Source organism: Heteronotia binoei, chromosome 21 (genome assembly GCF_032191835.1).
Source record: "Heteronotia binoei isolate CCM8104 ecotype False Entrance Well chromosome 21, APGP_CSIRO_Hbin_v1, whole genome shotgun sequence".
Lineage (NCBI taxonomy): Eukaryota > Metazoa > Chordata > Lepidosauria > Squamata > Gekkonidae > Heteronotia > Heteronotia binoei.
In genome coordinates, this window is record NC_083243.1 from 74,841,276 (window position 1) to 74,864,733 (window position 23,458).

The following is a 23,458-nucleotide window of genomic DNA, read 5'->3' on the forward strand; positions in this document are numbered from 1 at the left end:
CTTCGTCAGGTGAGGTTCAGAGGTATAGTGGGCTATCTGTCACCATAAGCAGGTTGATTATAACCCAAGACCAAATCACTGAAAGACTGGGCTTCTTCATGGGGATCTGGAGGAAGTTCTGGCTCATCTAGAGCACAATGGCAAAATTCTGCTTGATCTGAGTCAAGAGGAACAAGTGGATCCCAGCCCTGGTCATTAGCAGTCACAATGGAACTCTTGGTAGGTTATAGCAATGATGTAAGACAAAAATCTGTTGGATCTAATTGGGGTGGTAGATTCAACTGGTAAATTGAGGTATTTGGTACAGCAAGGGATAGGAGGTTCTGAGCCTTGTACCTTAACTTTTGAAGTGGGGCAGAATATGTACAGAGAAAGGCTCAAAGGAGAGGGCATTCATGAATGGAGACCATCTCCTTGACTAGTTCTAAAGATGATTTGTGAAGAACCAAGTCCTTATAGCAAGAATGGGGGGGGGGGGGGGTTGACAACTTTGGCTTGGAAGGGTTTCCTGGGTGTTCATGTTTATGTTGAGCTTCTTAGGTGGTAGCTCCATGGAGCTGTGCTCTGGAGACACAGGGGTGGAAGGTTTTTTTTTTCCTCAACAGGCCCAAACTGGTTGGGTTCAATCTCAGAGCCGCTGGAACCAAGGGGATCACAGATCCATCTGTCAGCATTAGATCTCAATGTTGTGCTTAGATCTTTCCCCTAAGCAGTCCTGGATGAAACCTTTTCCCAGAGCGCCACTTTTATGAGGGAAGTTATATTTTGGCTTGCTTTGGGAATAAATTGGTGACAAAAAGAGCCGCATGACAGTTCTTTGTCAAGGCACAGGAGGCATTTCTCATGGTCCTCTGTATGGGGGATTTTCAAACTGGAGAACCCACATTTTTTGAAGAGAGTTTTTTGCACTATTTTCATGACATCAGGCTCTACGAAGGCAGGAATTAGGTAGAATTGTTGGCAGTTTATGCTGGTTGAAAACACAACACAGCTTCTAATGGCAAACCTCTCTCAATAGCAGCAGACAGAGAACTGAGAAAAGAACTGAGAAAAGGGTTTTAGGGTCAATCCCTAGAAATAGTTGCATCCTGCGCTCATGTTATGGGGGTGAACAGAGGAGAACACAGTGCCCTCAATTGTTTTTGGAGTTTCAAAAACCTCTCCCTGGTAGGCCTGCATATGTGCAGTACCTATGAAGGACTGCACAAGTACCACAATGATGAAATTTCACTTATAGTAACAATAGCTGCAGAAATCAACCTCCCAACAAGGATGTCTTGAGATCACAATATATCATTGCTCCAATATATATGGACAAGTGCCATTACTTTTTAGCACCAGTTAAGGAAACTATAAAGGCTTACTTTATATTCTGCTATTACAGTTAATAGCAATATAAGATTAGGGGATGCCAATCCCCAGGTGGGGGCAGGGGATCCCCAGGTTTGGAGGCCCTCCCCCCGCTTCAGGGCCATCAGAAAGCGGAGGGAGGGGAGGGAAATGTCTGCTGAGAACTCTGTTATTCCCTATGGAGATTTATTCCCATAGAAAATCATGGAGAATTGATCCGCAGGTATCTGGGGCTCTGGGGGGGCTGTTTTTTGGAGTAGAGGCACCAAATTTTCAGTATAGCATCTAGAGCCTCTCCCCAAAATACCCCCCAAGTTTCAAAAATATTGGACCAGGGGGTCCAATTCTATGAGCCCCCCAAAAAGGTGCCCCTATCTTTCATGATTTCCTATGGAAGGAAGGAATTGAAAAGGTGTGCTGTCCCTTTAAATGTGATGGCCAGAACTCCCTTTGGAGTTCAATTATGCTTGTCACAGCCTTGATCTTTGCTCCACCCCTAATGTCTCCTGGCTCCACCCCCAAAGTCTCCTGGCTCCACCCCCAAAGTCCCCAGATATTTCTTGAATTGCACTTGGCAACCCTATATAAGATGCCTACACAATTTGCTAATACAATTTGTCTTAGATTAAATATTAAAGAAGAATCTGACTAAAAGTTTTAAAATGACACATGAACGCAATCAGAATCAGTTTTGTTCCATATCTCAGTAAATAACAGCTATTATTCTATCCTCCTTAACTTTAAAATATAACACTTTTAAAGAACACTTAAAATATTCAATTCATTTCACATTCATTACCTCTACAACTCTGTTGTGCTGTAATATAACCTTTATAATGCTGGTAGGACAGGAGGGGAGACTAATAAGGCTAAGAGAAATGAGGCTTGCCTGAAGCCATCTACTGAGGTCAGGCTGAGGTAAGATTTGAATTGAGGTAAGACTTTCTGACTCACAGCACATGATTTTAGCTACTATATTACTCCAGAATTTGGCTGTGTGTTTAAATTGTTACCCAAACTGAGCCCTGGAAGTTGCACAGGCTAGAAAATGGAATAAATACAAGAACAGTTCAACCTCTTGCAAAGAATAATAATTTACCATTACCTGTTTAGAGGAAAGGTTTTCTGTGATCCACTCCTTTTCTTCCACAAATCTGAATTGTGTAAAGGAATCGCCTATAATAACAAATGTAAAAACATACATATGTAGCACATATGCTGTAAAACAACTTGCAGAAATGTGGATAGCCCTCAGTACAGCAATTAGAATGTGGTTCCAGCATCCTGTCAGAAAAGTTTGATGGATTTGCGAACAGTGTGCTGATTAAAACATTTAAAAGACCATACATTTACATGAATAGTCTTACAACATTTAATAAATTTCAATGTAACTTTAAACTTATTTGAATTAATTATAACAAAGTAACATAAGAATATCTGTGGTAGGGGCACCAGGACTTTGGAATCTCTCCACCCACCCTCCGCCCCAGTATCATGCTTGGATTGATATCTTTTGAACCTTCAAAAGACCAATGAAGATTATCTATGGGCGTTTTTGCACTCACCTTCAAGTGGCGCAACCACCCTCTTCACGCCGGAGGATCTGCAGGGATTTCGCATAAGAAGCGCTGGAGCAGCCAAAAGAGCCGGAAAGTTCCGTCGCGAAACCCGCTCAAACGGAAACCGCCAAGAAGCAGGAAAACGTTTGAGCGGCTTTTGCGACGGAAGTCGCCGGCTCTTTTGGCTGCTCCGGCGCTTCTTATGCGAAATCCCTGCAGATCCTCCGGCGTGAAGAGGGTGGTCGCGCCACTTGAAGGTGAGTGCGAAAACGCCCTATGTTTTGTTTTTAGCTGCTTTTTACAGTCAAACATACTAATGGAGTTACTGCAGAACATGCAGTCTTTGTTTAGAATCCACTTCATTAGATACATGACCTGAATTCCTAGTGAATATTTGCAACTAGAAATTTTGATTTCATTGTAAACTCTCTTTAAGTGTTTTACAGAATACACATTTTTAAAAAATAAGTATGCAATCCAAAAACTGCAAAATGACTTTAAGAAAGGCAGGGTTCTATATGGGATTATATTGCTAAACCATGTCCTTGATTTTTTTAAAAAAGTAATGTCTTTAAACCAGCAAAAATAAAAGGTAATCTAAACACATATCCACAGCCAAATGTGCAACCAATAGGAAAGAAAATCATCTGAATTAAAGTAAATTTTCATAGTCACCACCAGTGAGTCTGTGCATTCCAAAGAAGACTGAAAGATACAATGGATTAGGTACTGTCTAGAATTTCTATGCACAGTTTCTTCTTTATACTACTTCTGGGGGACTGTCACCTCCTGCTTTCTGAAGCTACCCCAGTTTATAACCAAATTCATTATTAAGATTAACTCATTCAGATTTAGGGGTGCAATCTCCAAGTTAGGGGTGCAAAACTGCATATTATCTCAGATTTATTGTCTTCGGCTTGGCACACACAAACACACCCCAGCCTCCACTGCTGCTCCGTGGCACAACAGAAACAAAAGGGGAAAGAATCAATGTTACATTGACACTGTAATGTCATTTTCTGTGAGAATCCAGAAGTGATGTCACCATATCAGGACAATACTCTTAAGATTTGTCCAAAGCTGTGCACTAAAACAGTGTATGACAGCACAATTAGAGAGAATATGCAGCTTGACTTTTTAATTTATTTTTCCTATTAGTAGTGTAGGACTTTTCCTCCCTACCAGCCCCAATGGGTGCTGACTGTCATTAGGGCTTTTGGATTATGCAGGATTGCTCCCTGATAATATTTAGAGTGTATCACTGTAATTTTGACCTGGGAGGGCACAGAGAAAGAGGCTCACTGGCTCTGAACTAGCATAGGTGATGTAGTCCTGATCCCATGAAAAAAATTTCCACATACTAGCCAATCTAACATCCAATGAGAAGCAAAGAACTATTATTCACAAATAACAAGCTCATTAGTAATATACTGGAGCACTCCCCAATAGCACCTTGTTGACACAGCAATATAAATTCATCACAGACACCTTAGCACAAAGTGTATAAGTCAAATATGGCAAATTAAATCAACTACTTGAATTCCAAATGCTGATAACAACTGGTTGATCATCTGAGCGGCTATTAGTTTTCTGAAGATGTAACAGAGGGATTTCTATCTGATAACACTTGCATTGTACCTCTTCTCTTCAGCTGGGGAAATGAGTTGACTGATTCTCTCTGTATCTACAAATATTATATTTCACATCTGAGAGCTTCTCTACAGTCACTGAGCACAAAAAGGCCTGATATCCCTTACCACAAACTACTGATGGTTTGTTCCTTGAAGCAGTCAGGCACAATCAGATTGAAACAAACTGAATTAAACTGTAAATGAAACCAGACTTAATGATAAACTGCCTTTTTCAAATACGTAAAGATTACAGTCCTCACGCTGCTCAACCAACAGTACTGCCAGTAAAATCAGTAGGAATTTCCCTGACTGAGCAGCTTGAGGATGGCACTTAAAATCACAGAGTAAGATTCTGTAATACAGAAGCAACAACACTAATTTACAGAATCACACCTAACGCAAATTAGGTAAATAAGAATGTTGGTCTAACCAATTATCTTTTAAAAAAATTCTCTTAGCCAGAAAATAATTTCCTTTTACACCACGCATACAGATAAACCATCAGACAATGCCTGTGAATACTTCCATATTTTTAAAACTGGCAGATCATAATTTCAATAAAAAGAAACTGGAATTGAAAACAACAAGGTTTAAATGAACTTGAATTAAATGTTTACAAACAGAACATTTTCTGTTACTCTCTCCCAGTCAATGTAATTATTTCTCAAAATGCAAAAATATCAAAAAAAAGAAAACAGAAAAGAGATGCTAGCTATGTTTCATTCCAGAGGTGACTAATCATCAGTAATAAATAAAAGCTCTACGGTGATGGCAATCTGAGAATTTTCATTGGTTGGATGTGGCCCATGCAGGATTGGCTCAAACTCTGTCTCCAGTGTGCCATTGGCTGATTCTTCCCTCCCTCGCCCACTGCTGGCCCTGTCAGGCAAGAACCCCATCAGAAGGCCACTGACCTTTGAGGGGGACAGTTCTCCGCTGACAGGTTCTCCTGGGGGCCTACTGATCACTACTGCCTCTCTTCAGGGAGAGTCCAGGACAGTCCATCTCCCGCCCCTCTCCCCCCCACAAAAACAATGCTGCCACAAAGCAAACTGTAAAGCAAACAGTAAACTGTGAGAGACATGTTCATGAGACAAAACTGTAGCAGTTACTTCTCTTCAACTGACACAAAAGACTGAATGTTCATTCACAGCAGGGAGGGGCCAGTTCCACAGCCAGTTCCAGGCTGGTGGGAAATCCCTAAGGTATCACTATAGGCATCTGAGGGAGAGGCCTTTCCTCTTGGAGAACCACAGTTGCCAATATCCAAGCGAGGGCTGTAGATCACTCATAATTACAAACTGTTTTCCAGATGGCAGAGATCAGCTTCTCTTGAGGTGGAGGGGAGGGGAGAGTGAATGCCTTCACCTGGGTGGGTTGGAAGACAGTAAGGCTGGGGTGGCACTCACCCATAGGCCTTTAGTGGTACCTTTCCATAAGAACATAAGAGAAGCCATGTTAGATCAGGCCAATGGCCCATCCAGTCCAACATTCTGTGTCACACAGCGGCCAAATATATATATATATATATATATATATATATATATATATATATATATATATATACACACACACACACACACACACACACACACACACACATACACACTGTGGCTAATAGCCACTGATGGACCTCTGCTCCATATTTTTATCTAACCCCCTCTTGAAGGTGGCCATGCTTGTGGCCGCCACCACCTCCTGTGGCAGTGAATTCCACATGTTAATCACCCTTTGGGTGAAGAAGTACTTCCTTTTATCCGTTTTAACCTGTCTCCTCAGCAATTTCATCGAATGCCCACGAGTTCTCATATTGTGAGAAAGGGAGAAAAGTACTTCTTTCTCTACTTTCTCCATCCCATGCATTATCTTGTAAACCTCTATCATGTCACCCCTCAGTCGACGTTTCTCCAAGCTAAAGAGCCCTAAGCGTTTCAACCTTTCTTCATAGGGTAGGTGTTCCAGCCCTTTAATCATTCTTGTTGCCCTTTTCTGAACTTTCTCCAATGCTATAATATCCTTTTTGAGGTGCGGCGACCAGAACTGCACACAGTACTCCAAATGAGACCGCACCATCGATTTATACAGGGGCATTATGATACTGGCTGATTTGTTTTCAATTCCCTTCCTAATAATTCCCAGCATGGCGTTGGCCTTTTTTATTGCAAACGCACACTGCCTTGACATTTTCAGTGAATTATCTACCACAACCCCAAGATCTCTCTCTTGGTCAGTCTCTGCCAGTTCACACCCCCATCAACTTGTATTTGTAGCTGGGATTCTTGGCCCCAATGTGCATTACTTTGCACTTGGCCACATTGAACCGCATCTGCCACGTTGACGCCCACTCACCCAGCCTCAACAGATCCCTTTGGAGTTCCTCACAATCCTCTCTGGTTCTCACCACCCTGAACAATTTAGTGTCATCTGCAAATTTGGCCACTTCACTGCTCACTCCCAACTCTAAATCATTTATGAACAAGTTAAAGAGCATGGGACCCAGTACCGAGCCCTGCAGCACCCCACTGCTTACCGTCCTCCACTGCGAAGACTGCCCATTTATATTCCTGGAGATTCTGTGGTGGTGTTTGAGGAGGGCATATGAGTTAGGGTTTCAGAACCTGTCAGACACAGGTTCTTGCTGTGGAAGCTGACTGGGTGATTCCAGGTTGGAGGAAAATTCCTGGAGATTCTGTGGTGGTGTTTGAGGAGGGCATATGAGTTAGGGTTTCAGAACCTGTCAGACACAGGTTCTTGCTGTGGAAGCTGACTGGGTGATTTCAGCCTAACTTGATGTAAGCTGCTTTTGTTCCCCCCCTCCACCCACTGCGAAGAAATTCTGTCCTTCTCCTATGTAGAGGCTGCAGGGAGGGGAAAGGCAATGGAAACCTGAAGTCAGAGGGGCAGATAAAGGGAAGGAGACAGGGTTGCCAACTCCAAGTTAGGAAATTCCTGGAGATTTAAGAGATGGAGTTTGGAGAGGGTGGGGTTTGAGGATAGGACCTCAGACAGGTACAATGCCATTTCCAGTGTGGAACTACTGGAGATCCCTCAGATTTACATCTGCTCTCTATATGTCAGAGATCAACTCCCCTTGAGGTGGGAGGGAGTCAATGCCTTCCCTTGGGTGGGTGGAAAGGGTGGTAGGTACTCGCCCAGAGCCTCCTTCTAGAGCCCACTGCATTTTTCTTCATAATGGGACTTACGCCTAGTAATAAAAAAACCTATAAACATTTGTACCTTCCTTACAGAAACTCTGGTCAGCATGCAGGGGACTTACTCCATTTTGACCTCCCAACAACTCTGTGATGCAAATTTGGTTAGGGATGTGTGACTGACCCCAAGTCACCTGCTAAGCATGATGCCCAATCAGGAATTTAAACCAGGCCTCAAAGTTGTTTCTAAACACACGAACATTTCAGTCTGACATTTCCTTGGCTCAGACTCTTGCCAAATCATGGTTTGATGCTGCATGAAAGAAATCTATACCTATTCTCTTGTGCCCTCACTCTCATGCAAATAAGAAAACTCCTGTTTAATGCAAACATTGTTTCATATTTACTTATTTATTTACAAAATTTATATGCCACTTCTCTGCCCTCATCAGAGTGTGTCAGGCAGCTAACAAATCAAGATCATACATAATAAAGACACATCTTTAAAACCAAACAAAAACACACACAAAATGAGGGCAGAGGTCCCTTCTCCCCACTTGCAATGGTTTCTGACACTTTTTTATACTGTTTATCCTGCCCCGAGGACATAGTGTAAGATTCCAGATTTCTCCCAGGAGTCCTTTAAAAAGTAGCACACAACAAACAGAAATCAAAGTTAACATTAAAGAGTTAGTCTGTGGCCACTAGATGAATGTATATGCACATATAACTATGACCTATAAAAATACAGTTGCCTTGTCTGGAATGCTGTTCTTATTCTTTAAAAAAAATGTGTGGCTTGGAGGCATTAGATGATGATGCTGGGTGGACTGAAACACTAAATAATGGCATGTTTTCCCTGTAAACCAGAATTGCAAACCACTGCTTGTTCAAGATTCACAATTCTGATTTACAGAAGCACACAGGCACAGTTTATGGCAAACCATTATTTGTGAAAATCATTAACTGACTCCACACAAGCTGAGGAAGTTGGTATTCTGTCTGAACTTCACCATATTGCATCAGGATTATATTTTTCATATAAATGCAAGCATCATTATGAAGGCTCGTGATAAAAATATACCCTAAGATAAACATGGTTATAAATAAAAAAAATGCATCAAGGCACGATTTTAAAAAGCTGATGCTAGGAACTGACATAATAGAGACAATTAGAATGTTTAACTGTTGCTAGAGGAACAGAAGAAAGTTGTAGAAGTAATGCTCCAAGAGATCATTTTGCCTAGAGAAGTACAAGATGGAAATGCAAACTGAAATGCATCTTGTCAAGAGATAGTGGAAATGCATATCAGAGCTGAGACAGTACCAAATGATTGTGATGGAAGCCCTCTGAGGTTACATAGCATTTAATATTATACAGTGATCAGGATACAGCTGTGTTCTGTGTGAACTAAGAGCAGCAGCAATCTGTAAGTAAATAGGGGGGACTGACAGAAGGGATATGGGTTATTAATTATTATTATTTCTGGCTGCTCAAGGAGTGTTATTTTTGTGCCAATAATAATGGAGTTAACAGTTTAGGATTGCTACAGCTATGTTATTGTCACAATCCAGTCCTTCTGCATGTTGAGAAAGACAAAGCAGTGTGTTGAGTGACAAACAAGGGAGAAGAAGGAAACAGAAAAATTCATTTAACCCCCACCTTTCTTGTCACTTAGCCCAAGCACTTGATCTAAGCAGTGCTAGTCCTGGACCTGGTATGAGCAGCTTCGCAAAAGTGCAGTTTCATGGTACAGAGAACAAAGTGAAAGACTAAGGGGGGAAATAATGTATTTACAAAACTGTTACCCTGTTGCTACTGCTAGTGCCTGGCTTTTCAGCACCCTAGGTGAGGCTAGCTATTTGTGCCCCTCCCCCCAGCACTCCTCAGTGCTCCTGCCCTGCCCCCCCTCATTGTCCCAAGTTCAAGTCCTGTAAATTAAAATAACTTTTTCACAGCAGCAGCATCAACTACCACAGTGTTTATTCTCTCACTCATTTCCCAGTATGTTTCTTAAATTACCCTCTTCTCCCTTGCACATGGGCTTCCTCTGAGTGTGTGCCTTCAGCTCCTGTGACAGCCATTTTGCACTTACCCCCATGTCAGAATTCTGAAGGCACACATAGGCTCTAAAAGGTTGTGGTGGGATTTGGATTAAGGATATGGGAATTGGCACAAAGGTAGGTCATAGTTTCCAGTCTGATTTGGCCAGTTTGGTTCAGAGGTTAGTGTCAGATTGGGATTTGGAAAACCAAATTTGAATTCCCTCTTGGTCACAAAGCTTGCTAGGGGGACCTTGGACTTGTTCCTCTCAACCTAATTGCCTCACAGGGATGCTGTGAGGATAATGTGGAGAAGCGAGGATCCTGGGGTGTGGTCACACGTCACATTAAAAGTGGGTGTGTAGCGCTCAAATTTGAACTGCTGAATATTGATTCGATGCAGGGTCCTTAAGACAAGCATCCAAGAATGCTACTCATTCTGTTGTTGTGCGTTCAGATATCCAATACTATCACGCTCTTTTCTTGGAGCATGCGTGATCAGATGGTGATTTCTGGGAGGCGGGGGTCCATTGAACATGCACCCAACTGTTTGGAGGTGGGAAATCAAACATTGCTTCAGAGGCAAGGAGGAAGGGGGAAAGTTTCCAGAATTAACGTTGCCAATTCAAACCAAGGAACTGCCAGGAATTACTTTCCTAGAAATTGGCAGTGACAATGATATCTGGGAATCCTCCACATTGAAAAAAAAGATTTTTTTCCTATTCTGAATAGTGGGGTAACGTTTCCCCCTCCGATCCTGTGTTGATTGGAGAAGCAGAAGCGTCACCTCAGATTCCCGGATGATCTGGCAATGCGCATGTCTGCTGGGGCTTTAAAAAAAAAAAAAAAGGTGGGAGGGGTGGTAAACATTCCAAGGGGCAGTATCGCACGTGAGCTGTCCAAACAGGAAAAAGCCGATCTTGTGCTGATTTTTTGAAAAAGGGCCGGACTTTCTGTGCTGTCAAATTAATGCGGCACTGATCCGCAGCAAGTCAGAATGACCCTGGATGCCACTTGATTGCCAGATGTGGATGTGTGGACGAACATATTTAATCCATCAGCGAGACGAAGCTGTGTTGCCACTAATGGTGCGTATGACCGCACCCCAGGCCTCCTTTTGAAAGGCAGGATAAAAGTGCAATAAAGAGATGTCCCTAACCTAAAAGATTCTCAGCACACAAAAAAGTGGGTGTGGCCATGATTACTGCCCCTCCTTCAATATCCAGCTTGACAAAAAAAAATTCTGGAGATCTGGGAGGCCTGTGGGTTGTTTTGTGTCATTTGGGTTTAATGGCTCTATAATAAAAATACTTTTGCTTTTGAATTCAATTCTGTGTATTTGTGTGTACACAAAGGAAGGGAAGCCCATTGTTACTACAGAGAAGGGGAAAGTCTAGTGCAAAGTAGATCTGTGAATACCTGAGCAATTGCCTTCTCCACAAAACTTCTGCCTAGATTCTGTGATCTCCCCACCACCACCACCACCAAGTGTGTTTGAAGCCCTAACCACATGAGCAGACAAAAGTTCATTTCTTACATTTCTGGGGCACTTTCCTCAGTCGTAGATCCCCTCACCCATCCACCTTTTCTCCTTTCCCAGCCTCTTCTGCTCTCTGACAACTCACCCTGATACTGCTGGCTGAGCCCCCGACCACCACCGTTGTTCCCTTAGGATGGGCTGGGAGGAAGCCAGCAGGGCTGAGGGGCCCACTGAGGAGGACTGTGGGGGGGGGGCACCAGCCTCCCTGGGAGGGACAGCAGGCAGAGGTAAAGTGCTCCTCCTCATTCCCTGACAGGGCCCCTAATGCAAGGAACTCTATTTTCCACAGACTGCAATGGGGCCAGCCTCTTCCCAGGTTGGGAGCTGCCCGGCACCCCCAAAAAGTCTGCTCTCATTTCACCACTTCCTGGACATTGCCTGCTGCAGCTGCCCACCCTGCTGGCCCAGGAAGTGACTCAGTGAGTCCAAGGAGAGCTGCTTTTGCCACTGTTATCTCAGCCCACGTGGAGCAGATGAAAGGGAAGCAGTGTGGCAGGGTGGAGGACAGCTGCAGTCAGAGTTGGGAGCAGAGGCAGCCAGCCAGGGAGGAAAGACAAGCAGGCAAGTGGCTCAGCCCGGCCCACAAAGGAGGCAACTGTGGCAGCAGGGTAAGTACGGTAGTGGCAGGAGGCCCAAGGTGGCATGCTGAGAGGGGGAGGGAGTGCCTGTCGCCTACCTCCCTGACTAGGTGGCACCCTAGGCAGCCACCTACCTGGCCGACTGGGACGTGCTGGCCCTGTCTGCTGCCTTTCTGCCCTTATTATGGTGACAAAAAGGCTAACAAATTAAAAATATCAAAGTATCTAATTTTCATTATGGCCAGATCTGTCGCTACTTAAATCCAGAGACTGGAGCCATGAATGGCTAAAACCAATATTTTTACTGTTTTAACCATTTATTAATAACACATGGTTACAACATTTAATTATCTTTTTTTTCTTATACTAAACCATATGATATTTCACCCCCCTCCCTCAAATATTGACTTCCCCGAAGTTATAAATTTGCATTTACTTCTAAAGGTACCACTAATCTATCAAAATATAATACTTTTGATTAATACTAAAAAACTGTCCAATGTCTTTTTACGTTCCACTCTTTCTCCATATATCCTTTGAATTTCTTCCACTCCTTTTTGCATTTTAAGCTGCGCCTTGCCAAAGGCTGAGCACATCTCACAGAGGTCTGAGAGGAGCAGAGCAGCTCTCATAGCTGAGACAGCTGGAGAAGTTGCTGGGAATTTCTGAGTTTTGGAAGACTTCATTCTGAGCTTCATTCTGAGCATTGTGGGGCTGCCTAAAATTCTGAGGTGTGATAGCTGGGGAACTGCTGTTTGTTTGGTCTTTGTTTGGTTGAGTGGGCTAAAGGAGAAAAAGATTGAGAGTGATTGCTGCTGATTGCTGAGGAGTGCCTCTGCTCCACCCTCTTTGCATTTGGCGTGAGCCGAAGGATGAGAGCTGAAGGGCTCTTGGCCTGTGGCTCTTCACCTGGGGGCTCCCTAAGGACCAGGAACCCAGATCCCTGATTTCCTTGTTCTCCCAATAAGGTAAGTTGACCCTCCAGAAGGGGAGCCACTTAAACAAACAGCATTTAAAGAGGACTGTATATTTATATTTATATATATATATATAATGAATGCCAGCAGGGGGTTGGGGGCTTTCAGTGTTTTGCACTGAGTGTCAAGTGTCACATGTATGACTATCTGCCCAAAGGACAGAAGTCTTGGGTGTGTGCTCGATGCAAGGAGCTCCTGGCCCTCAGGGAACGAGTTTGTACCCTTGAGGCCGAGGTGACTGCCCTGGAGAAGCAGAGACGGGCCATTAGGCACTTGGGGAAGACTCTCGGGGGCGTATTACATGAGTACCGCTCTGAACGTAGCAGCCCCGTTGCTGCCAGAGAGCGTGAGAGTCGAGAGGGGACAGGGTACCGTGCTGAGGATAAGGGGAATGCGCCCTCAGAAGGGACCTCTTCTTTGGTTGCTGAGCGGGAATCCTTTTGCGCCAAGGAACCATCCCTGGGCAGGGGGAGGGGGGTTTTTGGTAGTTGGTGATTCAATCCTTAGGCAAGTAGACAGCTGGGTGGCGAAACCGCATACTGACCGTATGGTGACTTCCTGCCTGGTGCGAAGGTAGCGGATATTACGTGTGTAGTAGAGAGCCAGTTTGGTGTAGTGGTTAAGTGTGCGGACTCTTATCCGGGTTTGATTCCCCACTCCTCCACTTGCACCTGCTGGCATGGCCTTGGGTCAGCCATAGCTCTGGCAGAGGTTGTCCTTGAAAGGGCAGCTGCTGTGAGAGCCCTCTCCACCCCACCCACCTCACAGGGTGTCTGTTGTCGGGGAGGAAGATAAAGGAGATTGTGAGCCGCTCTGAGACTCTTCGGAGTGGAGGGCGGGATATAAATCCAATATCTTCTTCTTCTTCTAGATAGGCTGATAGACAGTGCTGGGGAGGAGCCCGTGGTCGTGGTGCATGTTGGCACCAACAATGTGGGGAAATGCAGTCGTGAGGTCCTGGAGGAAAGTTTTAGGCTGCTAGGCGGGAGACTTAAAGCCAGGACCTCCAAGGTAGCTTCTCGGAAGTGCTACCTGTTCCACGTGCAGGGCAGGAGAGACAGGCACAAATTAGAAGTCTCAATGGTCGTTTTCGCACTTAGCGTTTGCTCCCCTTATTCCGCGGCGCAATTATGTCCGGCTCATTTTCCTCGTTTTCGCACATGGACTCTTATGCGGAGTCGCTTTCCATGAAGCCCCGGCTCAAATCGTTTTCCCACTGGCATCGACTTGAGTTCGATGCCCTGTCAATCATTTTTTTTAAGCGCAAGTCTGGTTGCGTAACTACGTAACAATGTAACATCGAGCAGTCACAGCTGTTCATTCCCCTTCTTTTCGTGGACAAACCGCATCACGTGTGCCGCTTCTGCTTATGGATTGGCTGCAGCTGTAGTATCCTCCACAGCCCTTTATGTATTAACAGAAGCATTCACAGTGGAGAATCCCAGCACTAGATTCCCCCCCCCCAACACAAATTCCGAAGTTGCGAAATATCGCAATAACGAAGAGAGAGAAATCGAGGGGTTTGTGTGTGTGTGTGTGACAGCTTCTTCCTTTCCCAGCCTCGCTCCCTCCCGGGTGGCGAAGCTGGGATTTCCTCCGTGCTCTTCCCCCTCCCCGGCTGGCGCTTGCAGCTGCAACAGGGACCTGACTGATTCCTGCTGCCAGAGCTCCCCCCCCGCCCCATTCTCTCCTTCCCCTTCTGTGGCGCGTGTGAAGAGCGAGCTTGCGTCTATTTTCTAACCGAGCGGAATGTAGCCAGGGAGGAGAATGCAGGACTCCAACTTCCCATTTTATACATGGCGATTTTGTGCAGGTCCAGAAATGCTGGTGGCACAGCTGAGGGAGGCATTGCCTTTTTAAAACACACACACATGAACGCTTTGGCCCGCGCCGGCACTAGATTTCCCCCCCCAACAATGTATAATGTATAATGCAATTCCGTAGTTGCAAGATAACGCAACAGCAGAAAAGCAACCTCACATACCCGCCACTTCAGCGAAATAACGCAACTAAAGTCAATAATAAAAAAAAAATTCTAACGAAACCAATTGAAGTGGCAATTGAGGCTATTCCAGGAGGGTTTTTTTTTTCTATTTGTTAATTTCGAAATATCGCTATTACGCAAGAAATATGAAGTTTAAAAAAAAATGGCCGTGCGGGCACTTTTGGGAAGCGCCGCGAACGGCTGATGATTGGCCAAGGGGGTGGATGGGGTGGGAGGACGGAAAGGAAGAGGGTGACGCCCACAAAGCAGTTGATCCGGCATGGATGGATTTCCCACAGCAAACTCCGGAAGCATGTTGAAAAACATACTCCGGCGTGAAACCCCTGAAGCGCCGGAGCAAACCGCAGCGCCGGCGCAACAGGTGCGAAAACCAGGAAAAGATCCGGAGGTAAATGGGGTGCTACGCCGGAGTAAACGCTAGTGTGAAAACGCTCAATGTGTGGATGAGACGATGGTGTAAGGAGGAAGGGTTTAAGTTTGTTAGGCACTGGGATGCTTTCTGGAACAAGCGGGAGCTGTACAAAAGAGACAGTCTACACTTGTCCCCAGATGGAACCAGGCTGCTGGCGCTTAAAATCAAAAAAGGTGGCAGAGCAGTTTTTAAACTAAATCTTGGGGGAAAGCCGACAGGAGATGAAATGTCTCTGGTTCGGGAGGACTCGTCTCAAAGAGATGAAGGGTTGGCTGCTATTTTTCTACCGGGTAACGGACCAGAGTTGTCCACTGTGATGGTGACAAACAGTATGGACTGTCTGCCAGAGTCTTGAGGCGGCAGGAGGAAGGTGGTGGGCCTAGCTTGCCTGGGAAATTTTTTGCCTCCGTCTTCACTGTGGAAGATGAGAACTTTTTGCCCGCCCCAGAACCACTAATTCTGGAAGGGGTGTTGAAAGACCTGAGTCAGATTGAGGTGACAAAAGAGGAGGTCCTACAACTGAGAGACAACTTAAAAACTAATAAGTCACCGGGTCCGGATGGCATACATCCGAGAGTTCTGAAAGAACTCAAAGTTGAACTTGTGGATCTTCTAACAAAAATCTGTAATCTTTCATTGAAATCTGCCTCCGTTCCTGAGGACTGGAAGGTAGCAAATGTCACCATCTTTAAAAAGGGTTCCAGAGGAGATCCGGGAAATTACAGGCCAGTCAGTCTGACTTCAATACCGGGAAAGTTGGTAGAAACCATTATCAAGGACAGAATGAGTAGGCACATTGATGAACACGGGTTATTGAGGAAGACTCAGCATGGGTTCTGTAAGGGAAGATCTTGCCTCACTAACCTGTTACATTTTTTTGAGTGGTTGAACAAACATGTGGACAAAGGAGACCCGATAGATGTTGTTTACCTTGACTTCCAGAAAGCTTTTGATAAAGTTCCTCATCAAAGGCTCCTTAGAAAGCTTGAGAGTCCTGGAGTAAAAGGACAGGTCCTCTTGTGGATCAAAAACTGGCTGAGTAATAGGAAGCAGAGAGTGAGTATAAATGGGCAGTCTTCACAGTGGAGGATGGTAAGCAGTGGGGTGCCGCAGGGCTCGGTACTGGGTCCCATGCTCTTTAACTTGTTCATAAATGATTTAGAGTTGGGAGTGAGCAGTGAAGTGGCCAAGTTTGCGGATGGCACTAAATTGATCAGGGTGGTGAGAACCAGAGAGGATTGTGAGGAACTCCAAAGGGATCTGTTGAGGCTGGGTGAGTGGGCATCAACGTGGCAGATGCGGTTCAATGTGGCCAAGTGCAAAGTAATGCACATTGGGGCCAAGAATTCCAGCTACAAATACTATTTATTTATTTATTTATTTATTTATTTATTTATTTATTTATTTATTTAATTCAATTTATATCCCGCCCTACCCCACCAAGGCGGGCTCAGGGCGGCTGTTGATGGGGTGTGAACTAGCAGAGACTGACCAAGAGAGAGATCTTGGGGTCGTGGTAGATAACTCACTGAAAATGTCAAGACAGTGTGCGTTTGCAATAAAAAAGGCCAACGCCATGCTGGGAATTATTAGGAAGGGAATTGAAAACAAATCAGCCAGTATCATAATGCCCCTATATAAATCGATGGTGTGGTCTCATTTGGAGTACTGTGTGCAGTTCTGGTCACCGCACCTCAAAAAGGATATTATAGCATTGGAGAAAGTCCAGAAAAGGGCAACTAGAATGATTAAAGGGCTGGAGCACTTTCCCTATGAAGAAAGGTTGAAACGCTTGGGGCTCTTTAGCTTGGAGAAATGTCGACTGCGGGGTGACATGATAGAGGTTTACAAGATAATATATGGTATGGAGAAAGTAGAGAAAGAAGTACTTTTCTCCCTTTCTCACAATACAAGAACTCGTGGGCATTCGATGAAATTGCTGAGCAGACAGGTTAAAACGGATAAAAGGAAGTACTTCTTCACCCAAAGGGTGATTAACTTGTGGAATTCACTGCCACAGGAGGTGGTGGCGGCTACAAGCATAGCCACCTTCAAGAGGGGTTTAGATAAAAATATGGAGCAGAGGTCCATCAGTGGCTATTAGCCACAGTGTGTGTGTATATATAAAATTTTTTGCCACTGTGTGACACAGAGTGTTGGACTGGATGGGCCATTGGCCTGATCCAACATGGCTTCTCTTATGTTCTTATGTTCTTATGAATAAGTCTAAGTCATAGTCTCTTAAAGTTTTAGTTAGCTTGTCCATCTCACACCACGATAAAACTTTCACAATCCAATCCCATTTCTCTGGTATTGTTCCTTGTTTCCAAAGCTGCGCATACAATGTCCTAGCAGCTGAGAGCAAATACCAAATTAAAGTCCTATCTTCCTTTGGAAAATTTTCTCGTTGTAATCCAAGTAAAAAAGTCTCTGCAGTTTTCTTGAAGTCATAACCCAAAATTTTGGAGATTTCTTGTTGTATCATCTTCCAATACTCCTTCGCTTTTTCACAAGTCCACCACATGTGAAAGAAAGAACCTTCGTGTTTTCTACATTTCCAACATCTATCCGACATTTTCTTACTCATCCTAGCCAGCTTTTTCGGAGTCATATACCACCTGTACATCATCTTAAAACAGTTTTCTTTGATAGTCTGACAAGTTGAGATCTTCATCGAGTTCTTCCAAAGGTGCTCCCACGTATCCATTTGTATTTCTCTATTCACATTGATTGCCCATTTGACCATTTGAGACTTTACTACTTCTTCTTCTGTAGACCATTTCAGTAATAATTTGTATACTTTCGATATTAATTTTTCATTATCTCCAAGCAGGACCCTTTCCAGTTCTGTTTGCTCGCGTCTAATTCCATCCATTTTAATATCATTTTCCATTAAGCTTTTAATTTGTTGCATTTGAAACCAGTCATATTTATTATTTAACTCTTCTGCAGATTTTAATTCAATTTTGTCTCCTTGAATCTTGAGCAGTTGATTATATGACAGCGCTCTTTCTTCATCAGATTCAGCTGTTATTTTTATTACTTCCGCTGGCACTATCCAAAGCGGTTTTCTCTCATCGCCATATTTCTTATATTTTATCCAAGTGTTTAATAAACTATTTCTGATATAGTGGTGAGAGAAAAAACCGTCCATCTTATTCTTCCCATAACACAGATATGCGTGCCAGCTGAATTTATTCCCATGAGCTTCTAACCATAAAGGTTTTTTATCTAACAGCATTATCCAATCTTTGATCCATGTCAAACAAACCGCATCATGATACAATCTTAAGTCTGGTAGCTGAAAACCACCTCTCTCTTTAGCATCTATTAAAATCTGCATCTTAATCCTTGGTTTTTTCCCAGCCCATACAAAATCAGAAATTTTCCTTTGCCATTTGTTAAATTGTTTGATTTCCTTCACAATCGGGATAGCTTGGAACAAATACATTATTCTTGGCAAAATATTCATCTTGATTGCAGCTATCCGGCCCAATAAGGACAAGTTAAGTTTATTCCATTTCATCAAATCTTTGTCCATCTTACACCATAATTTTTCATAATTATTTTTGAACAGGTCAATATTCTTCATAGTTATTTCCACTCCAAGATACTTGACTTTGGTCGTGACCTCACAACCCGTCACCAATATTTTGACAAACCTAAAAAAGCCCCAGGTTCACAGGGAAAGAAATCTTTAATTTTAAACAAACGAACAATAATAATATTGGGTGGTTAAAACTTCCCAAATACTAGAAGTAGCTCCTGTAGCTTAAATTAACAAATGCTTTCTTGATGGTGTTGAAGGGGTTGCTAGGAGATCACAACAATATTGCTAGTCTTCAAACTTGGTTTCTGTCAGTAAAAGGCAGGGTGAGGGAGTAGGGCCCTTTCAGAGCTGTTTTGGCCTTTAAGGGACAACTCATCAGGTCCAGGTCTGGCAACCATCACTGGACAACCTGTTACAATGTAACCTACATGACTCACACAGGACTGGTTGCATGCTACTGTTCAACAGCAACCACCCCACAAAATCCAGTATAACACAGTGGTTAAAGTTTTGGACTAGAATGTAGAAATCATGGTTGAGTCTCGTTCAAGGAAAGCTTGCTGGGAGACTGTATACCAGTGATATCCTATCATTGCATGGTTATTGCTGTGAGGATAAAATGGAAGACAGTAGAACAACATGAACTGCTATGGGTCCTCATAATGGAAAAGACAGGGTATAAATGAAGTAAATAGGTAATAAATATAGCTAAAGACAGGAGGCAGGTAAAGAAGGTTATTATTGCTTAAATGTGAATGGGAAGGAGAGAAGGAAGCACGGAAAAGGTGAGGATACAGGGGTTGGCAGGAGGAGGGGAAAAAGAAATAGCATGGGGAAGGGGATATAGGGGAAAACAAGGTGCCCCCTCCCATTTAAGTCCTTAGAGATTTCACTGCACAACTAGACTTGGCCTGGTAGCCAGCACCGAGCAACTCAGTCATAGTTTTCCTGGATAAAGGCTATCCGCGCAAGGGAAGGCAAGAAAATTGAAGGTAGGAGGGGGGGAGTCAGAAAAGGGGAGAGGCTATGGGGTCTTTAAGGAAAGGGAAAGAGGAAATAGGGGGGAAGGGGAAAATGAGACGCCCTCCAAAAGTACCTGTGGGTCTGACACTTGTACATAATATAAACACATCTTTAAAAACATTGAAACCAAACACATGATTAAAACAGTTAAAACCAAAGCTAAAATACCTATACAAAGACATAAAAAGACAATTAAAATTTAGGGCAGGAAGAAATAATCATTGAGAGAACACCAAACTAAAATAATCTCTCCCCACTGGCAGAAGGCAGTAACAGATGGGGACAGATGAGTCTCCCTGGGGACAGAGTTTGAGACTTTTGGTGCCACCACAGAGAAGACCCTCTTCTGGGTCACCACCTCACTAATCTCAGAAGGTAGAGGCACCTAAAGCAGGGCCTCAGAAGCTGTCTGTAGTGGTTGGGTAGGATCATAAGGCCATAGGCAGTCCTTAGAATGTGCTAGTCCCAAACCACATAACGTTCAAAACCAGCATCTTGAATTGTGCCCAGAAACAGACTGGGAGGCAGTGTAGATGTGCCAAGACTGGAGTGATATGGTCCCTACAACTCACTCCAGTCAACATCCTGGCTGCAGCATTTTACGCCAGTTGAAGTTTCTGCGGACTTCTCAAAGCAGCCCCATGCAGAGTACTTTGTAATAATCTAATCTAGATATAACTAGGGCATGTCCCACAGTGACTAGATCTCTTCTGCTCAGGAAAGCCCACAGCTGGGTAACCAGGTGAATAAGCAGTTCCTGTTTGACATACAAATGAAAATGATGGTAGTGATATGATCATCATTTAGCGATTCCAATATTAAGAGCATCAAGATTAGCTACTTCAATATGGATTCTCATGTTGAAGCAGATTTTTTATAAAACAAATGTTTATATCTGAAATATATTCTTTATAAATCATCTTTAATTTTATACCTCCTGTTCTTCATTTAATCTAATCAAAAGGAGAGAACTCAGAATAGATGAAATCAAGCAGACTTTTCCCTTGCTGCTTACTAGTATTACTAAAAAGACAATATTTACATATATAATAATTTTGATGAAATCACTGTGTTATAACTCTTAGATGAGTGTCGAATGTATTTATTATCCATATGGTACAGAATTAAATTAACATCTTTTGGGGAAAAAATCCCCAAACCACCTGGCATGCAATATTCATAAGACATAACTGATTATCCAGATGGCAAGATGGTTTTTCATAAGTTTTGCTAGTTTTTATTGTTTCAGAATAAATCAGAAATTTCAGTATGAAGATTAACGATTTTTCAAGAAGATAAGATATGTAATTCTGCTTATGGACTTCCTCAACAAAAAATAGATATATTTGTGACTGTCTTGTAAACTAGGCATGAACTTTTATATTTCAAGTCTGTTTTTCACTGTGTTCTCTACCTGTCTACCTAAGCAACTATAGGTAAGAATTAATATGCGGTTTGAGAAGTGCATCATGAAAACTCATGATAAATCTGCTAAATCTGCTGAAGATGTTGGGTTCTATGACTCACATCTGGAAGACACAGATGGAGGTAGATCTTTCCTTGTCTTCTCTTTCCCCAGCAGCCCTCAAAGCTTGTAAAAAGCTAGTGTTGAGGGTTAACAGTGCATTGTGGACAAAATGCTCATCTGCTTGTCTTTCTTTTCTCTAGCAAGCCTTTGATCTATCAACCCTCTATCTCAAGCACGATAAATCTGCAAAGCAAGTAAATTTGCTTTCAATTGTCAAACGCTAATGGGTCTTTCTTATATTCAAATGACTTAATCGTTCAAAAGAATGGGAAGAGATTGATGTCTCTAATTTCCCTGTGAATGAGGCCGTGGAAAGTCAAAAAACATCTTTAAACGCTGGAAACAATTTGAAATAATTAGAATATGGATATTTAAATCGACCCAGATCATAATTGGATATTTCCTAAAGAGACTATTATTTGGCTGCAATATGGTCTGAACAAAATGAGATACCTGTTAGAGTGATTTTTCCTTGTTGTCTGATCTGAAATTCATACGTTAACATCTAAAACTTCAGTTGGAAGAGACTGAGAAGGACAGGCTGTCTGGGACTCTGAGCTACTGTTTAATCAGGATTAATGGACTGAGTTGCTGACAGAGAAAAATGGTTTTGCCAAGTGAAATTTCTTATAAAAAAGACATTTTGAGCAATTTAAAATCTCTGAGGCAAGATCTTGGTTTATTGGCCGATCTGGTTGAGAAACAAATGGCAGCTCTTTTGCTGAAAGTTAGCGAAATCTCAAATCTACATGATCAGAGAGCTAAAGAGAACCTGGTAATGTCTGTGGAATCGAAATGGGAGATTGAGCTGCCGAGAAATCAACAAAAGAAAATGGAATCTTATTTAAAAAAGAGGACCGGAAATGGAGACTGCCTCAAGCTAGTTTGAGAGGAACAAAGGCTGTGGAATTTTTCTTATCTCTTTTGAGAAGGATGATTGCTTTAAGAAGTGAGAAGAGGTATTTCAATCAGAAAATTATGATGTGGAAATCTTTCAGAAAGAAGACTCTCCTGAATTAGACTTTTTTCAGTGGATAGCTGGACATGGACTCTGTAAGAAATTCTGATGTGTGAAACTAGAAGGTTAAGTGAAATTTATTTTTTTTTCTTTTTGTTTTTGGGCTATAAGAAGCTGTCTTGCTTAAAACAATATGGATTTAAAAGTTAAAGGGCCAAAAAGTTTTTGAAAAGAATTTTATGTAAAAATAATCTTTTTAAGATTAATTTTTAAGTATAGCCACCTTCAAGAGGGGTTTAGATAAAAATATGGAGCACAGGTCCATTAGTGGCTATTAGCCACAGTGTGTGTGTATATATAAAAATTTTTGCCACTGTGTGACACAGAGTGTTGGACTGGATGGGACGTTGGCCTGATCCAACATGGCTTCTCTTATGTTCTTATATTTAAGAAGACAAAGTAATTTCTCGACAAAATGCTGAACCTGTTTTCAATAGATAATTACATTTATTTCTATGTTTGTTATAGATATGGATAATTTTACAAGTTAAGCTATAACTCAGGAGATTGATTTCTTTCTAATAAGAAGGGTTTTCTGAAATGTTTTTATTTTGGATAGTTGGGTAGGTAACGCTAAACAAGAATAGGTTTGAGATTTTTATTTTTGGGTCATAAAAAGTTGTCTTTTCTAGCCTAATAGGGATACAAGAGGTGGATAAATGGTTAAAAAGGTAGACAATATAGATGTTATGTAAATTGCTAGATTTGTTTTTGTTAATAATGTCTCCCAGGAGAAACTGTCTATATTGAAATAGACATAATACCAGGTTGTATTTTTTTATTTTATTTTTTAAGGATAAAGATATGAAATTTTTGTGTCTCTGTTAATGAGGATAGTGATAAACTGATAAATTAGTTTGGGGTTTGTTTTTTTTAACAAGGTTAAGCCAAAGTAGTAAGTTTTGTGCTGAGACTGCTCTGACTTGTTCAGATTTATATGTGCTGAAGAAGAATAGCTTAGACTTGTATTGCAAATAATAGTTTGGTAAAAATGTTTTATAATGGAAGATAAAGATGGCAAAATAGATGGAGAATTTTATTCTTGCAGATAGAACCAATTGGATATTTTACTTGGAGTTAGACATAAAATTG

General features: G+C 42.5%; 1 protein-coding gene across 1 annotated transcript in view; it reads right to left on the reverse strand.

Annotated features, from left to right (window-relative positions):
- AVEN (apoptosis and caspase activation inhibitor) overlaps nt 1-23,458 on the reverse strand; it is a 275,620-nt gene that overhangs the window by 48,159 nt on the left and 204,003 nt on the right. The window contains exon 3 of the mRNA XM_060262620.1: nt 2,456-2,526. Coding sequence (XP_060118603.1) covers nt 2,456-2,526 — 71 coding nt within the window. The remainder of the gene's footprint in view (nt 1-2,455; nt 2,527-23,458) is intronic.